The sequence below is a fragment of the Anser cygnoides genome, chromosome 9, assembly GCF_040182565.1.
Source record: "Anser cygnoides isolate HZ-2024a breed goose chromosome 9, Taihu_goose_T2T_genome, whole genome shotgun sequence".
Classification (NCBI taxonomy): Eukaryota; Metazoa; Chordata; class Aves; order Anseriformes; family Anatidae; genus Anser; species Anser cygnoides.
Window position 1 is genome coordinate 22,887,461 of NC_089881.1, and position 25,737 is coordinate 22,913,197.

The 25,737-nt window shown below is 41.5% G+C and overlaps 1 protein-coding gene across 6 annotated transcripts in view; it reads right to left on the reverse strand.

The window, feature by feature from the left end:
• Positions 1–25,680, reverse strand: part of LOC106032155 (multiple epidermal growth factor-like domains protein 6) — a 223,868-nt gene extending 198,188 nt beyond the window's left edge. For 4 of the 6 annotated variants that reach the window (XR_010833610.1, XM_067002516.1, XM_048059396.2 and 1 more), the window contains exons 1-3: positions 25,311–25,674; positions 25,029–25,183; positions 222–347 (exon numbers count right to left, since the gene is read on the reverse strand). Coding sequence is in view for 4 of the 6 variants with exons in the window: in XM_067002516.1 (XP_066858617.1) it covers positions 222–347; positions 25,029–25,078 (176 nt within the window). In the remaining 2 variants the exon portion in view is untranslated. Of the gene's footprint in view, positions 1–221; positions 348–25,028; positions 25,184–25,310 lie in introns of all 6 variants that reach the window. The other 2 variants (XR_007161622.2, XM_048059393.2) reach the window with 2 other exon arrangements.
• Between the last annotated feature and the right edge of the window lie 57 nt (positions 25,681–25,737).

Sequence of the window (25,737 nt, forward strand, 5' to 3'; positions counted from 1 at the left end):
AGGCCGAGCCTGCACAAAGCCTGATGACAAACTCGACGTGTGCTTGAGCAAACCTGGCCAGGGCTGGGGACCGGAACCCTGGCGGTGGCTCTGCTTGCCGTGGGCATCGCTTCGCAAGCGCCAGAACAGGGGATGATGAGAAGCAAGGCCTATGAGGTTCTATAAATTTGGTTTCAATAACAAGGTTTGCCTGGTCTGTGAATTTGTGGTCATCATCCTACCTGTTCCCGTCTCTTCCAGTCCATCCATCAATGGCCAGCAGCTCTCCTCTCCCGCTTGCCCCGTGTAACAGAACTGCATTCTCTCGCTGATGTTTGGGATTCATGCATAGGAGAGGGCAGGAAGGGCTAGAAGGGAGGAAAAAGCAGAACAGCCTGAACAATTTGACCTCAAAGCAATCTTTCTAAAAGTGAGGGGAAAAATTGTTTCTTTTTGACAGAACAAGTAGAAATCTATTGATATTCAAGTCAGGAATATATTTCTGTAGGGAGCTATTACATCTGATTGAGAAAATAAAATGTAACCCACATTCACAATTACTTACATAAAGGCTGCTGATCTCATTCCTTAGCTTTTCACTTTAGCATTAGTTAACCAAAACCCTAGCAAGAACACGCTATTGACAATATAATCCTAAAGTATGTTTTATGTTGGTAGGCAGTAACAACTGGGAGTGCTTTTATCTATTTCTGGATTTGGGATAATGACACTCCAATGAGTGGCTAATCCAGTGTACTTATGCACATTCAAATTAAAATCACACATTTGGGGGACTTGTATCTTTTCCAGCCTACCCAGGTGAGAGCCAGATGTAACTGAAACTCAGTAGAGCTATTCCAGCCTCATCCCAACACAAAGAAAAGAATGAGGCTTTAGAAACCCCAGAGCAATGCAGTGTTTTGCAGAGCAGTGAAAATATAGCAAAATATTTTCTAGGAGGGAGGATTTTTAAAAAAATTTTAACAGTTCTTTTCTTAATGAATTGCTTCTGGCCACCCTATTACCCACCTGAAAATTTTCAAACAGCTGAGCAAGCAACTCATTCCAACATTGAGCAGTGTGCCTGCATGCTCGTGTGTTCCCAGAAATCAAATTTGGGGTCTTCGTGCTAGGCGTGTTTAAAAGCCTGCCGAGCTGGGAAGTACGGGGGGTGCTTGGAGACTTACCTAACCAACCACAGGTAGACAACACAATCTGATTTTCAAATATTCTTGATCTACCCAGCGGGTAGCAGATTTCAAAGAGTTATTCTCTAAGAAAATTGAAACAAATAAATGCAAAAACAAAAATATTAAAATGTGTGATAAAAGAGGTCTATTTGACCTAATGAATTATTCAGTTAGTTCATAGCAGAGTTCTGTGAGTGTCAGGACTGTACTGGGACCGTAAGGGATGAACACAACCACACAAACCAGGCAATAATAACACTCCAGCAACTGCTGTGTGCAAAACTGCAGCCTTAACTAGCACTAATACTTCAAGCGCTCTAATTTATCCTCTGGGGGAGGCAGCCCCCTCAAAATTTGGTTTTTAGATGTTGAAACTAGTAACTTTAATCTACATCACCAAAACTGCAGTTGCGAAATATATCAAAGAAAAAAGTGCTCAGAAGTAGAATTCTCCTCAGGGTTTCCCCTTCCCCTTGGAATTGCTCATGTACTTCAGATGTAGCTCCTTGGAAAGCTTGTCTTTTCCTCTTTGTCTAGTACAGTGCTAAGCCTATCGCTGGTACTTAAAATACTAAAAATTCAAAGAAATAAATGTTCTGTTTGTTTGCTTCCAATTAGGAGCTAAGGAAATCCCAGGAACACACCTGCACATAATTTGTCACAGAAGAACCGAAACTCAATAGTGTGTTTCTGCGTACACCTTTCCTCTCTGTTTGCTGACGCAACCAGCTCACACCTCATTCTCAGAAAGACATTAGAGCATTACTTTACTGTTTTTCCCTCTAAATTACCTGCCTGGCTACTGTCACCATCGATCTCTTAAATCCTTGACGGAGTAATCAACCATACAGCTAATTAACGCAGGGGCTTGGAGGGAAAGAAGGAGGGAAGGATGAAATGAAAGAGGAGAGCTTTTTCCTTATTCTTCCTGGTTTTACTGCCTTTGAAAGGTGCTTTATCCATAGCATAAAGGAGAATTGTCTGTGCCCTTTTTCTTCCGAGGGATGGTTCGCCTACTACAAAAGTATTTATCAACCAGTAATAGAATGTGGGAGAATTTCAGGAGAACGATGAAACCTGAATGCAAAATCTAAGGAAAACATCAAATATTCCATTTTTAACGCTTACAAACTACAGTATGTGTTTTGAATGAGCACCAGCTGCAGGAGCTGACCCATATTTTCAGAAGTATTTAGAACTTACTGTATTTTAAAATTCAGATAATTTCTTCATATTTTGATAGAGCGATTTTATTCTCCCCTTCCCTCCTCCTACTCCCCCTTGCCTTCTCAGACAAAAATGACCCGTGTGACCTACAAACCCAGAATGTATCGAGATTTGTTTTTAACCAAATGGCTGAACTTAAATATTAAATTAATATTCTTATTCTTAAACAGCACTACTCAGTTGACTTTAGTCTGAGACTAAGATGTGAGGAAAAGGAATCCCTCATGCTAGAATGCATATTCCAAAAATACAGATCAGCATTCACGATTTGAAACAAAATTTAAAGAAAAACATGTTTTTTCCCTAATGGTGCTAAAGTACTTTGCTTCAGATCCTTCCCTCCCTGACTCCTAAATCCTAGAAGATGATGCCTGCACACTGCAGTTAGTGTTGGGATATTTTCCGTACTTCCCTGTCCAACGTTAGGCACCAATTTCTTTTAAAAATGAATGAACTGTTAAGAAAGTTAGCAATAGATTGATTCTGTTTTCTTAATCATGGATACACGAAAAGCATAGAGGAGTCTCTTCTTTGTGATAACTCTTCTACATAAAAAGGCTTTCATTTCCTTTATTCTCAAGGAATCCTAAGTATCCTGGAACAGCTCTTTTAATACATTGAGCTAACCTGGTATTGCCGTGCACATCTATATAGGAATTTACATATTGCAGGGCAGGATTTTAACATTCTCGTCTACAGGGAGTTGATGAACTGAAAATGTTTAATAAGTTTTCTTTTGAAAGTCTTATGGGAGACAGATATTAGCATCAGCACTATTTGTTGCTAAATGCAAATAAAATCATTCTGAGCACGGGAATTGCGCTGACCGTGCTTCATGAAACAGCAAGCACAGGACTGCAGCAAGAAAGTGGCAATTAAATATTTCACACATGCCTGCGTGTCTGTTTATCTACAGCTTAACGGGTTGTGCCGTGATCATATCCAACAACAACAAAATGGTGTTGGAATGGAATTCCCAGCTAATAATTCTGGGCCTATTATTAACTTGTGGAGAAATCCGCGTTGCTACAAAGACTTACAGAAAAAGTGCTTGAGAAGAATATGTAAGGGTCACGGACACAGTCTTCTCTCCAACAAAATCAGCATTAACCGGACTAAGTACTGCAAATCAAGTATCAAGAAAATAATAAATCGAGCATCTAGATATACACAGGACAAAGGCAATGTCATCGATAACAGGCTTTTTAGACTGACCTCAAAACTTGTCTAAAAATCCATAATTTCTGAAGGCTACTTCTGAAGGAATCTTATAATTAAAAATTAATGGAAATGGTATAAAATTCCAAGAAGTTAATGAAGGAAAATCATGCCAAACTAACTCAACATTCTTCTTTTATAATGAGTTTTTAGATGCAAACTCTAATCTATACAGGCTTCAGTGAAGCATTTATTGCTTGTGGAAAATTATTTGTTTAACCTCCAGCAGTTTATAGCACAAGAAGAAAAGCTCAGAAGGACATAATGGGGAGCTGTGTTCAAAAAGGAACTGTTTAGTGATGGAAGGCCACTGAGGAATCTCTCAAGAATGAGTCTCAGGGAAAAAGAGGAGCAGTATGGCACAAATGATGGGCATGACCTCCTGAAGGTTGCTGGTGAAAAAGCTGAGAGGTGTTGTAGAGAATAAGGAGATCACGCCGGAAGAGCAAGAAGACTTTGAGGCCGGTTGGATGAAATCTAATAATGCAAGACACTCGAGGACTAATAGTGACAACCTTTGCTGAATCTGCCATGGCAAACGAAGAGGAGAAACAGTCAGTCACTCACACGATTCTGTAAGCCACGGATGTGGTAAGGCATTAAAAATAGGTTTAGTATGCTTCTGGAATACAGTGCCACGTTAGAACCGAACACATCCTGATCTCAGTAGGAGACCTTCTGAGATACCACACACAGTTTTGATTATTCGGGAGTATGAAGAGAAGAATTCAACACGGTACAGGTATGGAGGGGGTTATTAGGATGAACAGGAGGAAAGGCAGCCAGGAAGCTGGAAAGAATTTGATCTGTTTAGACGGGCAAAAGTAGGGCTTGTTCAGACTAGCAGATTGAAGGTTGGGGCAGAAGGATGGATTGCTTTGTGACTGCTCTCCTACAGCACACCACGGGAAGGGGGCGGAACAGGCTGAGTATCAGGGACAGGCAAGAATGTTGGCAAAGCTAAAAGACAACGCTGGCGTAAGCACGAGCCGGTCTAAACTAGCCGTACACATATGTTTAAGCAGGAAATTATGGAGGAGTGTTTAAGTGTTTAACAAGTGAGTGTCTGCAGTAGCTTTTTAATATAAGCAATATGAACAACAACAACAAAAAAGCTAGTTACATGGCGGAACTTTATAAGTTCATTAAACGAAGTCTAAAATATGTTTCTATGTGATAACGGGGAACTGGATTTGGGCACCAGGCGATGCCTTTCAATCCTATGTTCCTAGCTGGTTTTCAGTCTTTTAATTATGAATCCTATCACTATAGCCATAGCGTGTTGCAGCCCCAGGTGCAAGAACAACACATTGATCTTTTTCTAGTAATTCCTGTGCTGAAAATGGGGTTCTGCGGTAAGCAACTATATGGAATAACTTTGGAGGTTGCCAATTTAATTTTTACTGATTTCCAGCAACTGAACCTTTTGTTTCTTGAAGTGGGAATAGCCTTTTTGTTTTATGCATGGGTGCAATACAATCCTGAACCTCGCTTGGGGATTCTTAGCATTATGCTAATATAAATAATAACAAAAAATGGCAAACAGACCCTGAAATCACAGCACGCTATAATGTTTCCTCATAAGAGGATAGAAATATATTTGTCTTTTAGATCACACACAAACATCTAGAGGCTGAATAAAAGCAAAGACCAGCTACATTTTCCAAATGCAAATGTGTATGTACCCATCTGCTTGTGTTAGTCACGGGTACGTACAGCAATGGTGTCGAAGTAGTTCAGTCCTGCTAGCTGAGCCTATTTGCAATGTTATTGGCAATGGGAAATGATCAGTTGTATAGTTCAGCTAGAATTAGAGAAATAGTTTGAGTCAATTTTCCCCTTAATATAGTAGCACCTTCTCCTGAAACCATATATTTACAGATAAGGCAGATCTACCAAGGTTAGCACTGCAGGGCTAACAGGAGAACAAGACAGGCTCTGTTATATCTTTGTACACCATCAGCTAAGTTACCTCCTAAATTTTCTTTACAAGACCTTTATCTCCAGCAATGAGGCATGCAGGAAAAAGACTGGTTGATCAGCAATTGCAAACTTGATTTTGTGGATCTAAAGGGCTGCAGAATGCACTTTTGACCTGGATACCATTTCCTGCAAAGGGAACTCCTGTAAACCTGCTCCTGCTGCGTCATGCCTTGCAGCAGCGTTTTTTTCCACTTTGGTACTGGACTCACGGCAGGAAAATACGACAGAAGCATTTAATTTCATAAAGCCGATATGGTAGACAACGTTCACTTAACATCAATTAGCTTTTATTAGAGCTGATAATTTGGACCAAGGCAATGTGCAATTGACATTCAGAGCTGGGTCCAGACATGATACGGACAGAGGGGGATGCCTCCACAGCTGTGCTGCTCCTCCTCCGTCACTTAATGATGCCTGTGTTGAACTAGGTTGCAGGCCCTCAGGACATCTACTCCCGATACCAGGAATTACAGCAATGTGCTAAAACCTGGTTTGAAAAGCAGTTTCTCTTCATATAAATTTTCTTGTAATTCTCAGTGCAAATGAATTTTGTTTCTTTAACTGCCTGGCTGTTACAGCACTACTGAACTGGAATCTTCAGGTTTAAAGAGTATGTTTATTTGTTCTCTTTCAAGTGTTGAGCACAGCAGTGATATTATTCAGACATATATAATTAATGATAAACTATTCTGTCCATTTTAAGGCTTGTTTTCTCTTAGCTGGAAGTCAGTAAATGCAGCACAGGAACCAGAATTTGAAGGTTTAGGTATCAAAATGATGTGGGACATTGGGTTTATTTTCTAGCTCTTAAAGCTCGTAGGTGACCTGAAAGAAGTCATGAAAAGAGTTGTAAAGGCAGTCAATTAATTTTGGGCTGTTTAACTCTTAGAAAAGAGTTGCGGCACCTCATCTTGCTGCACTGAAAAGAAATGGATACTCAGCGTATGTCAGCCATTACCTAGAAGGAAGCTATTCAAATTAGCCAATAGAAAAATACAAAAGACAAGAATGCATCCTAAATCTCACCTTCCCCTGGGCTTAAATACTGGCCTAGGACAAAATATCTACATCCATGTAGAATTTGCAGTCTGGAGCTATCCTGGTACCATCAAACAATCACTTGATAAATCATCAGTTTTTAGAAGAGGAGTCAAGACCGAGTCATCTCTTTTTCAGCTCAGTGCCTTAACCCCCGGTCAGGACACCACTCTCTTTTTTGTGCATGGACAAAGAATCCAAAGAGGCATACTGGCACGTCATGCAACATTTAACTGAGTGACGAGGGGACTAACCTGGAAGTGAAGGAGACGTGGGTTTTGAATTCCCTCCCGTAGAAGAGTGCAGAGAAATCGGGTCTCCACATTGTTAGCCAGTGCTCAGAAAACAGTGGCTGGCAGAGTGGGAGACATGAAAGCTATCAGAAACACAACCCCACAGAGCTCGTGAGCTCAAACAGGGGTTTCCACTGAGAGGCAGAGAAATGGGGTCAGCAGCTTCCATCAAAGTCTCCTTCTGCTCTGGCTGTGGAGCAGCCAGATTAGGCACAGTGCACTGAGCAGGAGCTCAAAGCAGCTCCATCATTCATCTACATTCCTTCTTTTCTTGAATTCCTCTTTCTGCCAGCATGTCTCCAGAAATCCCCGATTTCTTATTCCTCTTTCTCCTTTCTCAGGTACTTCCATAGCGGAAGACAGGCAGATGTACATGAAACATTGAGAAAAAACTTCTGCTGGACTACCGGGCAAGAACCTGTATCCTGAGACCTGTGTCCTCCAGCATCATTTCTAATGAAACCAGACAGTGGCTCCACATCTTCTGGAGAGGTTTTCCCACGCAGGAATCTGTTCAGAGGAGTGTCAGCATGGGATAAGCAAGGCTGCCGAGCCCTGCTAAGACAGACAGTTCTGGACACCAGCAAAAACAGAATGGGAAACATCACTGCCAAAACCGTGGCAATTACGAGCTTTAGGCCTGCAGTTCTCGCAGCGCTGCCAGGATCTAAGCACTTGTATTTTACCTCGATGTTCTAAAGCGCTGGGGGAGTTGTGTTTGAATTTCAAATTTCCCTTTAATTTTCCTTGCCGTGCCAAGGTGGCCTAAGGACGAATCCATTAGCGCATGTGATATGCAGGTATACTGACATTACCGGAGTTATGTAAGCAGGTAGATATCATCAATAATTAAAGGCCCCGTGGGTAAACAACACCCGGCCATTTCCTCGTTCTGGCTTCCCAGGGTTTCAGTGCAAGTCACACACCCTGCGTGCTTTTCTTGGGAACAATTTCAAGGGATGACGTTTTAAGAGATGGTGCTCCCAAACTTCCCTTCTGTCCGCAGAAGGTTGTGTGAGCCTCTCCTGAATATTTCTAGTAAAGCAAGCTAGAGGAATTATGAAATTAAAACAGGAATTAGTGTGTATGTGGGGGGGGGTCAATCTCTCTGTCATATTAATGACAGTCTGGACAAGATGTAATAAAATTGTTTCTCTTGCTCAAAGGTTTCTTTCTGTCTACAGCAAGAGGATAGTGGGCAAAGAGCTCTTCAGTTCTTTGGGAATTAAATAATCACACCTTAATGCAATAATCAGTATGATAAAAACTCCACAGTGGATTATTATTTTTTTCACACAGATATAATTTCAGAGAAGAGGGATACTGTTAAAGAGAGAGGAAATAAAATGCCTACTTAAAAAAAAAATCAAGAAAATGCTACGCGTTTATTACTAAAGACAGTTTTACAAAAATTCTCAGGTCCTTAAGGGGTAAATACTAACATACAAACTTCGTTCACCTGAACGTGAACAGTGGATAATGATCAAGATTTGTCTGAAGTGAAGTTTAAATAGTCACTCGAGGAAGTTCCGAATTCACGTCGCTGTGCTGCCAGAGGAAGCCACCATGGCTTTCTGTGATACTTCTGCTGTCAGACAGGGACCTTCCCTCTTCCCCCGTGCAGCAAGCCACTGATCTTCAGTGTCTGGTGAGAGACGTGATGTGATCCAGCACAGAGCCATCGTCTGACACCAGCTGAGAACCAGCTGCTTTATGCCTCTGCATTCCATCCAGCAACAAGATGCATCATGAAGATGTAATTGGCAATTACAAGGTCACATTAAATGGTACCTAGTGAGCTATTTAAATACATCGGGAGTAGGTAAAACAGATGCAACAAATAAAAAAAAAAACTATATCAGGTAAAAGGCCATATTCATGCATAAGTAATGAGGGAAAAATATCACAAATCAGCTTGTTCTATTGTATCACATTGAAATTTCAGTAGAGTTTCAGTAATGTGGAAGAACAAATGAAAGGCAGAGCAAAGAAAGGAGCCGTGCTTGGAGAATTATTCCTTGCTGACACAGGGTGAGCTTACCGTGGCTCAATGGCAAACATAAAAGCACGATCAAGACCAAAAGAAACTCTGATTAATATGCTCCTACTTCTGTCGGAGATGCAGGTTTTTTGAGGTGATATAGTTAAGGAACGTTGTCACTTACTTTGAGAAAAAGTAGACAATAGATGTATGTTGGAGTTGCAGACAGAATGACTTTGTAAATGTGGACAGCAGACTGTACTCTGTCTTTTCATGCTGTCATGTTTCTTTGTTGACGTCTCTGTTTTAAGATCAGCTTGCTCCATGCATCACCAATTGTCTTTTGTTTTCTCACAGCAGGGAAGGCTCAGTTAATCCATATGTCACCACGAAAAATTCAGGCTTCTCTTTGATAGGAACCAAGCATGACAGCAATCTATTGAAAAGGTGTTTTGGACTATCATTTCTTCCAAGCTAATTTATTGACTGGATGGCTTTCAAAAATAATAGGTCTGTTTCCCAAGATAATGAGCTGAGATGTGACTCAGGAAGGCCATGTGAGCACACAGATAGACTAATTATGAGAAATAAACTAATAATAAACTATCAGTCTCTAGAAAATGGTGTCTGCTGTGATATATCACCCCGAACTTCAGAGAACATGAATGTTTCCACCCGTTCCCTAGTGCAATGATTTTGTTTTACAAGCCTTAGACATGTAAAACAAATTTGTAACTATTATGCTTCTGACAGATTAGGATGCTAAGAAAGTACCTGATCTTTGGAGGTGACACTTTTGCTGAGCAACCACAGTTATAGAGCACTGTGGTCCTATGGGGCAGATGCTATCCCATTAGTATTTAGTTAGGGTGCCAGAATCCAGAGATTTATAAATCAGAGCTGACAAAGTTAAGCATCCATGTAAATAAAAGACCTTTAACACAGCCCACTGAACAACTCCTTCTCCCAGTATATTTCACTTGAAGTATATATACCACGGTGCAACTACATAAACTATGCATCTTTCCTGTAGTATTTGTGGAATAATTTTAACAATTCTAAAGAAATAGTTTCTGTTCCCATTTCTAGGACAAGACACAGCCACATTTCAACCGTAGAAAAAGCATGCTGAAGAAATGTGATATTCTTAAGAAACATGAATTACCTGAACACAATTAAACCTCTTCAAACAGTCTAAATGCCTATAATCTTATCTTCCAGAAAAGGCGACTGTGTCCAACTTCCGCTGAAGCTGTAAGAAAGACTGTCACCTCCTAGGCCATCCCTTTTTTAACTCCTGGTCTCCAGAAGAAATTGTCATAATGCGCAGAGCTTTTCTGGCATGTTTACAACATCCCAGAAAATGAGTACTCCAAAAAAAACCTTCATAATGTTTGCCTCCCATTAGGAATAAACCCAACAGGACTTTTTATGACTACTGGCTACCTATGCTCGCTCTGGAGTAATCAGCAATAAAACCAGCTGAACACCAGAAAACCCTGGGCCATTGTGTGTTTACGATTCTTTTAAAGCTGGCACTTTAAAGGCTGACCCTGAATCATCCTGACCTTAACTTAGGCGCTGAAACATCTATGCTTTATGTTATCAAGGAAAGAAACTGCTGCTTTCAAATGTTCTTGACCTTGTTCAGCACATTCCTCGTGCCTTAACTGATTTGCTTTTAGTTGCTAATAAAGCACAGTCAATGAGTTTAGAGATGACAAATGGAAGTTGCAGAAGTTGCATTCCAGGAGCATTTGTAATTTCTTCTAACAATTAAGAGTTCCCTTCTAGCACTGTGAACTCCAGCTTGCTGTGGATACTCTGTCTTTTGCTTATATTTCTATGAATTATTATGTGATTTCTACAAACACACTCCAGCATATTGTACTTACATCAACACTTCCTAATGCTTAGCAAAACTTTTGACAAATACGGTCTGTTCTGGGTATGTACAAACATTGAAAATAATATTAAGCTACGGAGTCATCATTATTTTCTAAGCCCTATTTTCTCTTTAGCACAACAGATGTCCATTGAAAATAAAAATATGTTTCCAATGCTTTTAAAATTATGAGGATTTTTCTTCCACAAACATTTCCCTTAAAAGCTGCTCCTGAGAAAAGCGAGTGACCAAAAGCCCAGTTTGGAGCCGCCCTGGTGAGTCCCTGTGTACACAGACTTCCATTTTCCTCTCCAGTTTGAGCAGTTCTAGTAAACGTGGGATTGCGCAGTAGTAAAATGTCTCTGTTCAGCAGAAATGAACAGATGCACTTTTATTTGTGAACTAAAACCTGGATTTTAAGTGGTGAAATTCTGAGACATAAATAATCCTGTTGTGCCACAGCAACCCTCTTACAATAGGTTTAAAACCAATTTGCCATAAATATTCGTGTGCAAGCCAAAAAAGCAGTCCAAGTATACTAAATTGATACCTAGCAGGTCAGTTCTAACTAGTGCAGGTCAGACAATTACCTGTTGGTTTCAATTAAGCTTTGCAAAACACCCCCCATGTCAGAAAGAAAAATAATGAGGTAACATAAACCATAGCGAGTACTTCACTTACAATGCCGACTTTGGGCTGAGTGAATCAAGTTTGCACTGAAAACAAGCAACTCACCAGCACGCTAAGAATAGCAGGTCAATGAAAAGCAGGATGAAGACCTGAGGTAGGGAATTAAAAAGTCTTATGAGACTTGCCAGAGACAGCCCAGTTTCCACCAGCTGGGTACAAAAGCTTCATGATTTGCTTTCACTGAAGTTCCAAGGTAACACACATAGGCTGTTATCACCACACTTGGCACTTCTTTAGCATGTTCATCCTGGCAATCTCAAAAACATTCTACAATCCTTTGGCAAAGGATGCCTTAAACTTCTGGGAAAGTTTCCTGAATCTTATTAGCAAATTATGGATAGGAAAAAAAAAATCAATAAAAAATCATAGCATTCAAGTATTGTATTAACATCTAGGGATACCCACAGAGATGAGCTCAATTGTGAAAAAACACACTGTGCTAGATAAAATCTTTAAAGTATAAATAAACATATGGGAAGAAGAGAATGACCACTCCTAATTTACAGAGAAGAAAAAAGTATTTATGTAGCATGTCCAAAGTAAAGCAGAAGCAGAGACAAGATGCTTGGAGCAGAGAGAAGATGCTCAGAGCAGGTATCTTGAGGCTTGTGCCAGGGTCCTATAATTTTTTTTTTTTCCAGGTAGTAAAGGGCATGTAACTAATACATGAAAGTGTATCAGCTGATGGAAATTGTAGATGAATGTTACCATACAGCTATAGTTTCTTATTTAGTGACACAGAGAATGTCTTCGAACTCTGTGACAAAATCTCCACCAACTGGGGAAGGATTTTATTTTTTCTATTTACTATTCTTCATCTTTTTATTGGCTCTGAAATACTACTGAGGACATGAGCACAGGTGGCCCCAGCTAGCTTTTATTTCTCTTGGACAGAATCCACTCTCAAGCCAAGTGGAAGAGGAGTGTCAATACAGTATTTACAGTATTTGTAGAGGGTGAAATGCTGTTGCTTCAGGTAGCTAACCTCTTCAGTCACACTGCCTGCGCAAAGTGCCAGAATCTGCCCAATGCAGATAATAAGATCAAAATAAACCAAAATCCTGTTTTACTTAGGTGTGTACCAAGTGGTCTCACCCTGAAGACAGCACGCCTTGGCGACAGTGCACCTATTAATCCACCTCCAAACACACAAGCCAGCTCAAGCCAATAGAAACCAGATGTACTTTTAAAACTAGACTTTTTACTGAGGCTGTGAGAAACGGACCAGGCCAGCTCAGAATAAAAGCCCTAACGTACTACAGGACCTTGCAGCTCCTTTCCCGAGAGCTGCTGAGTGTTTCTTATACCCCTGGAACCGCACGGTGCAGGGGGTGTGCAGAAGGGAACGAAACCAACCATGGCGGCAGCGGCTCCCCAGGGCACAGGCAACCCACGCAACCCACGCAGGACCCGTTCGGCTCGGGCTCCGTAGGAAACCTCACCAAGCCAGGGGCGGGTTGGTGGGTGCTGGCTTTCCACTGGCCTTCCGCTCTTCCGTTTTCAGGAACTTTGAATGTTTGGGGTTTATTTCAATCTCTGTAGTCACCGTGTGGTGGAAGGGAATGGAAATTAAGTTTGAAATCTAAACCAGAGTGCTTTAGCTCTCAAAGGACTTAGTATTTTCAGAAAAAGGGAGACAAAGATAAAGCCGAAGCACACCTTGCTCAGTTCAACCACTCCCTGAGGCACACACAACCAGTGCTAGTGCCTGTCACAACCAAGGCACGGGGAAGGCAGGGGATTTTATAAGCATCAGTGACTTGGTGCCATCTGGTGGACAGACCCTGGAGGCCTAGGGCATCATCTGCAGCAAGGTTACTGAACACCCTCCGTGAAGTACATTTTGTGACAAAAGGACATCTGTGTTGTTTGTCCCTGCTTCTTCTGTAGCCCACAGGAACAACACCCGAGGCCCCCAGCTTGTGTGAAGGTCTGCGACATCGCTGAGTGAACGGTCACACAAAACAGTGTTGTGCTTGACCCTCACAGACCATTCCTCACAGCGGTAAGTGAAAGCAGAACACACGCTGTTGCTGTTGAGAAATCGCACAGAGTAAATAGAAAAGGAATTTTAAAATGTCAGAGTTAAAGATCTAACAACATTGAAGGAGAAGAAAGGAGAGGAAGGAGGAATCTTGTGCTGGCTCCAGCTCAGAGGCCTGAAGGGCAGGAAAGAGAACTAAGGGCAAACACCTCCTGTCAGAGAGCAGCACCACAGATCAGAGCAGTTCCTTCTGTAGTGCCCAGGGATGCTCTGCTTTTGCTGATAAATCCAGTGTCATCCACATGCTGTACTGAATAAACGTGACGTAAAAATTGACATTTGAACCACGCCTGAGGAGTCTTAAGAGCAACCAACCCATCGTGACAGCATACACACCTAGCAGAAAGTAGGGTTGTGCTATGCTAACTGGGAGCCAGAACATTTCAGCACTTTACCACCAGGCTGTACTTGTAAGAAATATTTCTGTCACAATATATTCTCATTACAAGGTGTTAAAATTGGCTAACAAATATACTGCTCCGTTTTAATGTATTACGTGGCTGTACTTTAGCGAGTGTTTCTTGTCTCATTAAAACATTTTCTCACAGGCCCAACACAGTTGGTGCAGTGGATTTGCATACAGAGGCCTCCATTCACTGCCACATCTTGAAACATGAAGTCGCATTTTATTGGAAACCCCCAAGAAGGATTACTTGCTCACCTCAAAGCACTTACTATTCAGTATCTGAGAGGTTACTAAGAACCCAACATTTTTTTTTTTTTAATTTGCTTCTGCAAACACTGCCATAAATATATTTATATATGTCATTTACTTTTGTGGTGCTTATTGTCATGAAGAGATGACGTTACAGGTTATACACCTCTCACTCCAAATGGATAAAAAGGCACGGATAAGCTCCTTGCTGATGAATATGCACCTGAAACACAAGATACGGCCCTATATAGGTGGTCTTTATCCAGAAGTCAGCTGTGTTCTAGAAGGAACGTAGAAAATATGACACTGGGGAAGTTGGAGAAGGATTCTTTGGGGCGTTTTCCCCCTGTTAAAAAGCTTACTAACAAACTTGGCATCAGCAGTTAGCCTGTTTGCCTCTCCTTTTGTCTCCTCCATCATCCATGTCTTTTCAGCAGTATCAACATTATAGTCCTTCGCTAGACGGACTCTAGTGATGGAGACATACAAGTTAAATCTCTTTATGCACATTTACAATGTCCACAATGAAGAGATCACACCCTTTATTTTGTAATCCCTTTTCCAAGTTTGGTTCAACGACAGGACCTTGGTCTCAGGGGTCAATACGGCCTCTAAGTCAGCTTAAACTTCAAGGCAGAAGGGATTTATAAGATATTGTGCAGAGAAGCAGTATATCCGAAGTATAACATCAGAAAATATTTTTTTCCGAACTCAGATCTTTAGGTACAACGGAAAAGAACTTAAATTGGCAGGAGTACCTTCCTAATGGGTAGTTTCTGTAAAAACAGCTTATTATTTGAAGTGAGAAACTCTCCTCCTGCCTGAAAAACTGGAGATTTACAGTACGATTCCCATGTGGCTTGGGATGACATCAAGACTTTTCAAGCTGGTATCCAAAACAGTCAGAAGCCCAGGGGTTAGGACACTAACGCGGCGTGCAGATGCCAGCAGTGAATTCTCACTTCCCCTGATCCAAAGCGGGCTCTGTAACCTGCACCTCCCACCTCTCAGGTAAGTTTTATCTGTACATCATGCTGCTGACTGACAAGGCTTATCCCTCCGTCTCAGAAACAGAGCTTTGACAAATGTGCTCTTTTGAGTGCTCTTTTTAATGTTTTTTTTCTGCATATGAGGAGATCTTTATGTTAAAAGCAGCTCAGATAACAAAGCCTTAACAGTCTGTGATTGAGCGTAGAGGCTAATTTACTCTTTTGTTTTTAAAGGCAGGATCCCAGACAATGTTTCTTGTAGTCAAGGAGAATTTGAATTCAAATGAATTTAACTTGTGTCCCAACAAAGCGCTATGGCACAGGAACAGGACAGAAAGCTTGGATGTGTGTTCTGGATCTCTTTTATAAACAGAGGGTCTGGGGCTCTGGCAGTACTGAAAAGATTTTCAGTGATTTCAAGGCGTATGATCAGATCTCTTGGGTGAAGTTTCCTTCTCTACAGGACTGCTATACTTTTAATTGCATGATTTCCTTCGTAAGCAAAAAATAAAAAACTATCGTCTATCTGTGGCTTTGCAGTCTTGACATAAAATCTGGGCAAGCACCAACCAATTGGAAATCACTCTGCAGGTTTTTAAATGCTTGCATAGAAAAGTTTTGATGAGTGATTACAGCTTTGGCACCTTCAAAAGTGTTTATTAGTGCCAGAAGAAGTTCTGCTTTAAATAAAAATATGGGGCATTTACAGGTTTATCATTCGAAGGTGCTCTATATGTGCCTTTTAGAAGGCAAACGATGTCTATGTGCTGTTTCCTTTACTGCTTCTCATTCAACTAAGTGCCATTTCTTGCATGTCTTCCATTTTTTTTTTCCATACAGAACTAGAGGCACCAACCTTTGATCTGCCTGCACCAAGGAACAGGTTTATTTAACTGCGTTAATCAGTTACCGTGAGCAAGAAGGTGCTGGCACTCTGGGAAAAGAAGGGATGCCACCATTGGAAAAGATGAGCTCCTATGAAACCATGGCAGCAGATGGAGACAGAGATCTCAGGGCAGTGATAACTTAATAGATAATGCAGAGAGAGAAAAACCCTAACAGCCACAAAATCGACCTGTCTACTAGAATCAGGAAATGCTCTGTTCCAAATCAGCTTTTGAAGCAACTTCTAGGTTTTCTCTGAGGAACTGACCTGAGAAGCCAGAGATGAAGGGGTGTTTAGGGCAGCCAACGCTCTCTCTGCAGCAAGGTGTCCATGCATTCCGCTGTGCTTTGGTCCTCCGACAGCGCCGAGCTTAACAACCTGCGGATGCTGTAGCTTCTGAATGTGGTCACACACAGCACTCTACGACCCTCTGAAGTTTACACGTCAATATTCATAAAGCTGGAACTTTGTGGGAGTACTAGCTTGCCTGAGAAGGTAGTTAATAACCCAAACACCAACTTTAAACAAATCCCACTCTTTTGGGACAACTTTTTTCCCCAAAAGTGACGTTACGGGGTGTTGTCCAGCTTCTGTGAACTCTGGAGTTGTCAGTTGTGTGTGGCATCTCACACAAATCAGATACCATGATATATTCTGTGATTTGCCTGGGTTTCCACTAAAAGTAGAAATTAATTCTCCATGAAAACAAAATTCTACTTTGTTTCAGGCTAGTCCTTGAACATTAAATATTTATAAACAAATGTTTGCATATTTGGATGTAAGTGATGGATAAGGAGGATGGGCAATCCTCTCTAATCCTGAGGCTTCATGTCTTCAGAAAATAATATAAAACCTACTTTTTGAACTAGTTTCAGTATTTGTGCTGAAACACATGAACAGAGAGCCCTAAAAGACAGAGTACACTGACCCAAGGAAAAAAAGACAGAAAGCACAGTAAGCCCACTCTGAAACATGTCTCCAAATACCCCTATGATAAATGTGAAAATTCCCTGTTTTCACGATGAACAAATTAAGGAAGGGTAAGAAACTTACAACGTGACCTAGCCTATGGTTACCATAATCCACTAACCAAAATTTTTTTATATGTCCCAAAGCAAAGACAACCCTCTTCCCTCAAAATACCCTGCAAAAGTGAAAAAGTAAGAGCCTGACTTCAAAAGCTCTTCAACTCTGTAACAGCAGATCAAGTGTATTTTAATTAGAAAAAGATTCAGACTGCATAATAGAGGTCTAGCTCTGGACCTAAACTGTTCCAAAATGCAGCTTGGCTGTCGTGTTTCAGCTGGGGCCTCTTACTTTTACTGTGGAAATAAAGATGAAAAAATTCTCCCCTGTAATATTGGTGTGAGTCCAAACTGACAATAAAATTACTGGAGTTTCTTGGGATTTACTCTAACAGGAAGTTTTATCTCTGCCTATCAGCATTAGTCATGCATTGGGTTATAAGTCAAGTCAAAACAAAGGAATCACATATTGAATTGTGAAGTCAAAAGAAAGTAAAAGCAAAATCGTAAGTTTGCAATATTCAACAATCTGATGTTGAATGTAACAGAACCATTATGTCACCCCAGAAAGCTGTCCGAAGGAATTTTAGTCTTTGTTTTATGTACATAATACGCATCACAGAGTATGCTCCTCTTCAGAGAGGTGAAGATCTTTGTTAGATAGACGTGCATATTTGATTCGATTAGGAATTGCCCTTTACATCAACCATTCTTAAGGGTACGAGGTCAGGAATTATTTTACCTAACTGTAACTTTCAGATTTGGACAGTTCTGCTGTCTGGAACTGGAGAAATACATCAGCTTCCTAACAGCATGTTAATACTATATGTACTGTGTGAGTGCTAAAGCCATGTCGTGTCATTGCAACAGCCTTCTCCATTCTTCGACGCACTTTTCAGATAAAACCAGTTAATTCTAAGCAAGCAGGAAGTTAAGCTGAGTCACTGCAGAAAGCTGACCATAATAAAATATTATTTTACCAAAATCTGGCAATTCTCACTCCTCATTGCTGGTGTTTGATTGTGAAAATATCAAATGACATTTTTTGATTTCCAATTGCTTTGGATATTTAACCCCTTGGAGCAAAACAGCTCTACTCCAGATGTACTTTAATCTTCTTCACTGTTTCTGCCAAATTTCTGTTTTCTGTTTTCCATTTGCTTTCTGCTCTCATCATGAGCAATGTGTCTGTGTCACTTCCTCCCTGAATGCCTAAGCTTTTTCTTCAGTCATGCGATGTGTAAGAAGAAAAGCCGAAACAAGAATCCAAGCTCTTTATGGTTGCTATTTTTAAACACAGGAACTTCTGTGGGGCTCACTTTGAAAGGGAGATTCCTTTTGAAGAGTAGATAATAAACAACAGCATGCTAGAAATAGCACGCGTGTACAGCTAGTCTTATAAAACCTCACGTGCCCAGGGCAGCACAGTAGGAAGCTCATTCCATCCCACTTTGCTCTTCCTAGGACCTGTAAGAATTGCCACCCCCTCTAATTTACAGGGCACCTTCTGGAGGGACCATCAGTTCCTCAGTCTGCTGGCAGCAAGATAGTGTAGTTCTGAACCTTCACCCGGAGACAAGGTTAGGATCTCATGTTTAAAATAGGAGGAGTTGAAAATAGCCGGAATATTTTCCCGGAGTACTAGGATATTCTGCTATAAAACAGCATGAGAAACCTAGAGAAGACAAGCACTGTCCCTGGGTTTCTGCCAAGGATATAAATGTATTCCAGCCAAGAACTTTTGTAGCATTAAACTGTGCCCAGGCAGCATGCTGGGGTGCAATGATGGCTGTACTCCTGCAAGGGGATTCCACTTCAGAGAGTGGACGTCGGTAGAGAAACCACTGATGCTGCTTAACACCCTGTTCCTGCTCCCGTTCCTGCTTTACTACCAGTTTTCTGTTACTTTTGCATAAACAGATAGTTCCAGTAGAAGCTTATCTTTAAAAGTCTCGTGTTTTACCATTGACTGTGACAACCAAAGGCAGCTTTTCCTGCTTTCCCCCTATTTACAAAGTATTTCCATGCTATTAGATGCTAGTCGGTACCTCATTCCAGCCTTACCCTCACTGCTCTCTCTCCTCTACCCAGCCACCTATCTGTAACTTCCAGGAATGCAACATCTGAGATTATCATCCTCTGATAAGCTTGCTTCAATCAGCCAACGAATTGCAAGGTTTTAGGGAAAAAAACCACACTAACACAATCCCCTTGGCTGAGTACAGAGTCCTCATTTCCTGAGGAAACCAAATAAAAAATAAAAAAGTCTCGCACTGAGCTGGATTGGATGCTTCTTACAAGCTGTCCATCATCACGGCCAGGACATCAGAAAGTCTGATAACATAAATGAGTAGATTTTACACTAAAGGCTCGTTATTGATTAGGCAGTAATTTCATACAATGATTCTTAATAGCAGCCACGGCACTTCTTCATTCACCGTGTAAATGTGCTGCGTAAATGCTTGTAAAACTTTATGAGCTCCATTGCCCCAAAGCACTTACAGGCAGATTATGATTAATAAATCACACACATGCACACCGTCTCGTGTCTCCTGCTAACGACACAGAGCTGCACGTCCGCTGGGCTGTGTCACCTCACAAGCAAGGAGCTCCTCTGCAGTGACAGTGAGGAGCTCTTTTGTCAGCTAACTCGAACAGACACGAGGCCCCTCGTAGCTGAGCTCTATCAGACGTTTAATTAACTTTACTTCTTTCTCCCACACATGGCCCACCAGCTGTTGCCTTCATCTCACACACTCCCTGCCTCGCTTATTGATGCTGCTGAGCACCCAAACCCTCATCAATGGTGCCTTTATTTCGTGGCCTGACGTCTCTGTGGCTTTTTTAGGGTGCAAAGCAGCAGCCTGGTTTCCTACTGAACCTTCTGAGAGCCCCCACTAGGTGGCACCGAGTCTCTGGGATTCATCCCTCACCCCGCATATGCATTTCCCTCGCTTTGCTCAAGGTTTTTCCTTTTTTTTTTGCAGCATTTCCAACCACTGAGCTCACCGGTTTTAATAACTGCAAAAACAAACAGCTCCTGGGATCTTTTTTTTTTCCTGAGCTTGCAGTGCTGCACGGATCTAAGCCAAAAGACGAGCTATTCCTTTTCACAGACAAAAAGATTAATTTCCAATGTCGTTTCTACACCAATTCAAGAAACTTACTGGCATAAATGTTAATTCTGTCAGGACCACCTTCATATAAAAGGTTCTTAGAAGTTCCTTGCTTTGCCCACTTCACTTACAGGTGCATGCAGAATAAACCTGACCTCTGCACGAATTCCCATTATCCCAGACAGCTTGACGAGCTGGGCAGACTGGGAAAGCTGCAAGGAAATGTGCCGTGGCAGTGGCTGAGAGCTGCACGCAGGTATTTGTCTCCTGGTAAATGACAGCAGGGGGAGAAAGTTCTGCACAAAACCCTTTGAAGGGAACTCCCTGAAGCTTGGGAATAGAAAGCCCTTGAACGGAGCACACCCAGGAAAGGAAATATTATATATTGATTGGTTTGATATATTGACAATATGTGCAATGAGCTGTCCGGACACTGGGACTGATGCTAAACCTCCAGCAGCTCACGTGGCGAGGCAGAATTTCACCCAAATTCCACCAGACTTTCGTAAGGAATTCTTCAAAGCCACCTGATCTACCAGCAAGGGGAACACTTGCACAAAAAATAAACACCAACCACACAGCCAAAAAGAGCCCATACGATGAAGTCCTAAAGACTAGAAAAAAAAAATCAGATGAATTGCAGAATTTCCTGAAACACAACAAATGAATCAGGTTTTGACGTAAAGTAAGAGAAAAGACCGCGTGCATTTTTCTGGTGCATTTGAGCAGTAAGAAAAGCTAGAAGCAAGCTTACTGAAACTAAAACAAAGCTACAATCCATGGATAACCCTGAAACTGACTGGAAAAACAGCTTCTATTTCTGAGTGTGGAAGGCCAAGATACTGTCACTAATGGAAAAGGCAGCCCTGTGAACGTGAAAAAGAATGTGAACATGGCTGTTAAATTCTGACTGCAGTTTAGTCTTATTTAAAGTTCTTTATCTACATTTCTTCAGATTTTGTAAATAGATTCCGGAGTGCTTGTTTTCTCTCCCTGCATTAACGCTAGAAAGTAAACAGTTCTTTCCAAACTCTGCTTGCAAGTCCCATTTCAGGTCCTTAAAAAAATCCCAAAGATATCACAGATATAAACATCAGTGAAATGTACATTAGTTCATCAGTCACTGTCTTTATCTTGCGGTGACATGTTAATGGAAACAATTATGAAAATGAGATTTCTCTTTTCCGGCAGGCCAGTTTTACAGGCGTTGGATATCAGAAGCTGGCTTTTATTCAGGTGATGGAAAACCAAAAGATTGTGAAAAAAACAGACTCATCTGACAAGACTGAAAAAAACGGTGGATGGAACGATTCAAAATTCACTGGACTATTTCCTCTTCCATCAGCCATGGCCTCCAACCTGGTTAGCCCGACGGGAAATGCACCAGGAAAGTGTAATCACTGGGGATTACTCTGTGTGGCAGAAAAAACGTCTGTAGTCGGTGCTCCCAAGTCCAACATTTTCCTCTAACTCGCTAAAGAGTCCAAATGCTGTCTTTCGATAAAATGGGGAAGCTCACTTCCCTCTTGGACTTTTCCAAGTAGGAATCAGGATTCCCCAGCCTAAACCCCTACGACTCAGAAGCCCCACCAGGCTGCCGTGCCCCAGCTGTTCTCCTTCCATTTGCAAGGTGCTCCTCCTGGTTGGGCTCTCCCTGGCTGTTCACACCTCGCCGAAGGCTCAAACCCTAATCGTTTATCTGCGGTCGCTCTTCCTGCAGAACACATCCACCTGCGTGAGTCAGGCTGAACATGATCATTGTTTGCATTTCACTTAGTGGTTCAGGCTGATCTGTAGAACAAACAAAACACGGAACCAGAACACACAGACATCCCTGCCTCAGAGCGTTTCTGTTCCTTGCTGTCAGGAGGGGCCTAATAACACAAATGTCATCCCCTTAATCACACGAACATTCATATTATCAGCAGCACTCAAACATGATTTTCTTTGCTTTGTAAAATGCCAGCTGTCAGGAATCGCAGCACTCTCCAACTGCAAGTTTCTTATAAGGAGGATCATCAGGCAATTGTTTAAAGTTGATTACTGATTTAACAAAGGTATCTAACTGATTTGGGATCCTAATATTTGCTTTAAACTGTTACTATTGAATATATTTTATGCTGTCATCTTGAGAACAATGGGGGCATATAATGGTACAAGGAGTTTTTTCTGGGGATTGCAGCAAAGGGCTGACTCAAATCTCAGTGCTTCCACGTAAAGCAGGGCAAGGCAGTTCCCAGCGTGTCCTAGATGTGTCACGCTTCCAGTGCACCCATAGCTCCAAACAGTTCTGTTAATTCCTCGTCCTCTTGCAACAACTGCACATTTTAATGCATCTGCTCCCCTGCGTTAATTATTTACAAGGGTGATGTTTTGGAGCCACTAAAACGACAAGGCTAAGTCATGAAGCACCAGAAACAAGATACTCAAGGTCTGAGCCTCCGTATTCATCTGCACTCGTAACCACATTTTCTCACCTCAGCACGGCACACTGTTTTAACTTTACTCTGTACCTACGCAGAATTTATGATTGGTGTTTTATCCCCATTCTTATCATGACTGCCAAATGATTTAGAAAAAATGCATCTTTGTTTGTATCCAAGAGGTAGAAGTCAGTCACTTCTTATTCTACAGCCAGAACCGAGGTCCAGAAAGCAAATGCCAAAGCTGTGCTAAGTGTCCAATTTGGGATACCTTATGCTTGATTTTATTTTTATTTTTTTTCAGATTAAGGAGCACAGCACTTTCTATATTGAAACACAGCCCTCCTTGTCCTCACCTCAAATTAGGACATCAGCCAACAGAGTTCAATTGATTACATAAGCTGGAAACTCAGACAAAAGCAGATGATAGGTCAGCTATAAAAAGCCAGGTTTAGGTGACTTCCCCTAACGCCACAACGTCTGACCTCAGGCAAAGATAAGTTCAATTTTACCAGGAGCATTCACCTCATGAAGCCCAACCTTTTTATTTCTTCAGTTCCTGGCCACTAATAAATGACACTGACTGTTAAAACAAACTTTGTATGCATTAGTGAGCTTCAGTCACAGGACAAAAAGGTCATTCTTGCCTAAACATCTGCAGTTGGAATGTACTTTGTAGCTGGAGAGGTAATAACATATGCCTTGCCAGGACATTCCTTAACTTTTGGCAACCAAATGACTGGGCTGTGAGTTGTACAGGACAACCTTCACTGTACATTTCCACAACTTTGGATCCCCGATCCATTAATTGGTAGGTTTATATATATATATAATCTGCTGTCCAATCTATTTAACTGCTGTGTTCATTGGATCATTCACTAAAAAACTGTATAAATGTCAGCTCATGAATTCCCTGTTGCAACTTCTGAGTGTGCTTCCCATGGTAAAACATGGCTCAGAAAGCTACTCTTCTTTCCTGATTGCATCAATAACTTACTCAGTAATTAATCAAAGTAACATTCCTCTCCTAGCAACTACTTAATTTTTTGTATTTTTTTAATATATTATAGTCTTTTTTAGGTCCAAACCTTTCTATATTGGGACTTTCAATTCAAATTTGCCTAATAGCTTCACATAATGGTCCCTTGCTCCCCATAAATTACTCATTTTAACTAATTGGTTTGCTCATGAACAATCACAATTTACATGAGCTGAAGATGAGATGTAACTAGCTATTACTGAATGTAGGTAATATTTGATTAAGCAAAAGAGACAGAGACTCATTTCCTTTCCTTCTCAGCATTTGTTAATGATACTGCCAATTTCTACAAGCAGATAAATTAGATTTACCATAACAATTACATGTGTTTGGAATAGGTTTTAAATAATGATGTTAATTCAGTGTCCTCTTAAATTTATGATGTCTATTCAATGAGTATAAACCCATAATGATGACCGAAAGTGACAACTGAATTCCGATGTCATTACTGGTTAGCCAATTAATTGTTCTTCAGCACAAAGTCATCAAAAGTAAAGGCATAAACTGGTTTTATAAAAGGTAATGTAGGCAACAGGTGGACACCCAAGAAGTTCAGCAATTTGAATAACTGCAATTCTGAAGTATAAATCACCTTCAGTGATTTCAAAGCCTCAGTCCCGAGATAAAGAAGTGTCTCATTCTACGTAACTGAGCTCATCCTGATGAGCCTGGTAAAGCAACAATGCACAGGACATCTCTGAAGGACTCTCGGGGAGGAAAGGGAGCTGGATTTGGATTCTGTGTGATGATATTAAGAAGCCTACCGTGACTACTTTGTGAAAGTAATGGATACTGAATGAAAATAAGCCAATTTGAAACACTCATGGTTTTGAATAAAAGTTTGAAAATCTAACTTTGTGGGCTTCAGGAAGCCTCCTAAAGGCAAGGGAAAAGAAAATGAATTTTTTAAAAGCATCGCTATTTCAAAGCAATTACAAATACTTCCTGGGTGCTTACCTCTCAGTTTTGAACAAGTCCTCTATCTTATAATTAGGAAAGCAAGGCATTCAGTTAAATTAAAAGACAATGAATAAAAATTTGAAATATATTTAGACAGAAGCCACGCCAGCTTGTAGTACCGGCTGCTATTCATTACTGGTAGATGTAGAATATTTTAATAACAAAATTTTAAACCTCTTTTATGTTGTTTTTCTTTTAAGGCCAGAACAATGCCTGTGAAAAACACAGATCAGTGAGCTGGATATGTTTATAAAAAGAACTTTGGAATATGTCTTTCATTTTTTGTTAATACTACTAGTTTAGCTTGAGACGAGCAGGTTTTTCTTTTTCTTGCTGATAAAATACAGTAGCATGAAGAACTCTGACATCATGCTGGTGAAGGATAAATCCCATAAAACCCTCCTCACCTCTTTACGCATGACAGTGGCATTTGGGAGCAGGGTACACACACAGCCATGCCGTGTACCTGACCTAATAATCCAGCAGTGGCCCGAGCAAGACTCTGAGCGAAGGAAAAGGCCAAGCATGGTGAGGGCAGCACCTCCCGGGTGCGATCAGCAGCCTGCAGACAAAAATAAAGGCACGGGATGACCGAGAGAAATAAATATGAGGAGCAGCTAAGGGAACTGGGGTTGTTTGGTCTGGAGAAGAGGAGGCTCAGGGGAGACCTTATTGCTGTCTACATCTACCTGAAAGGAAGGTGTGGGGAGCTGGGGGTCGGCCTCTTCTCACAGGTAACGAGTGATAGGACCAGAGGGAATGGCCTCAAGTTGTGCCAGGGGAGGTTCAGGTTGGAAATGAGGAGACATTTCTTCTCAGAAAGAGCAGCCAGGCGTTGGGACGGGTTGCCCAGGGAGGTGGTGGAGTCCCCGTCCCTGGGGATGTTGAAGGCGAGGTTGGACGTGGTGCTTAGGGACATGGTTTAGTGGGTGACATTGGTGGTAGGCGGGCGGTTGGACCAGGTGATCTTGGAGGGTTTTTCCAGCCATAAGGAGTCCGGGATTCTCAGATTCTAAGCCGGGCGCTCTGGGAGCCCCCACTCCCGGCGCCCCGCTCCCCTCACAGGGCTCGCTGCGGGCTGCGGGCGCTGCTGCCCCGGGCGGGCCGGACGGACGC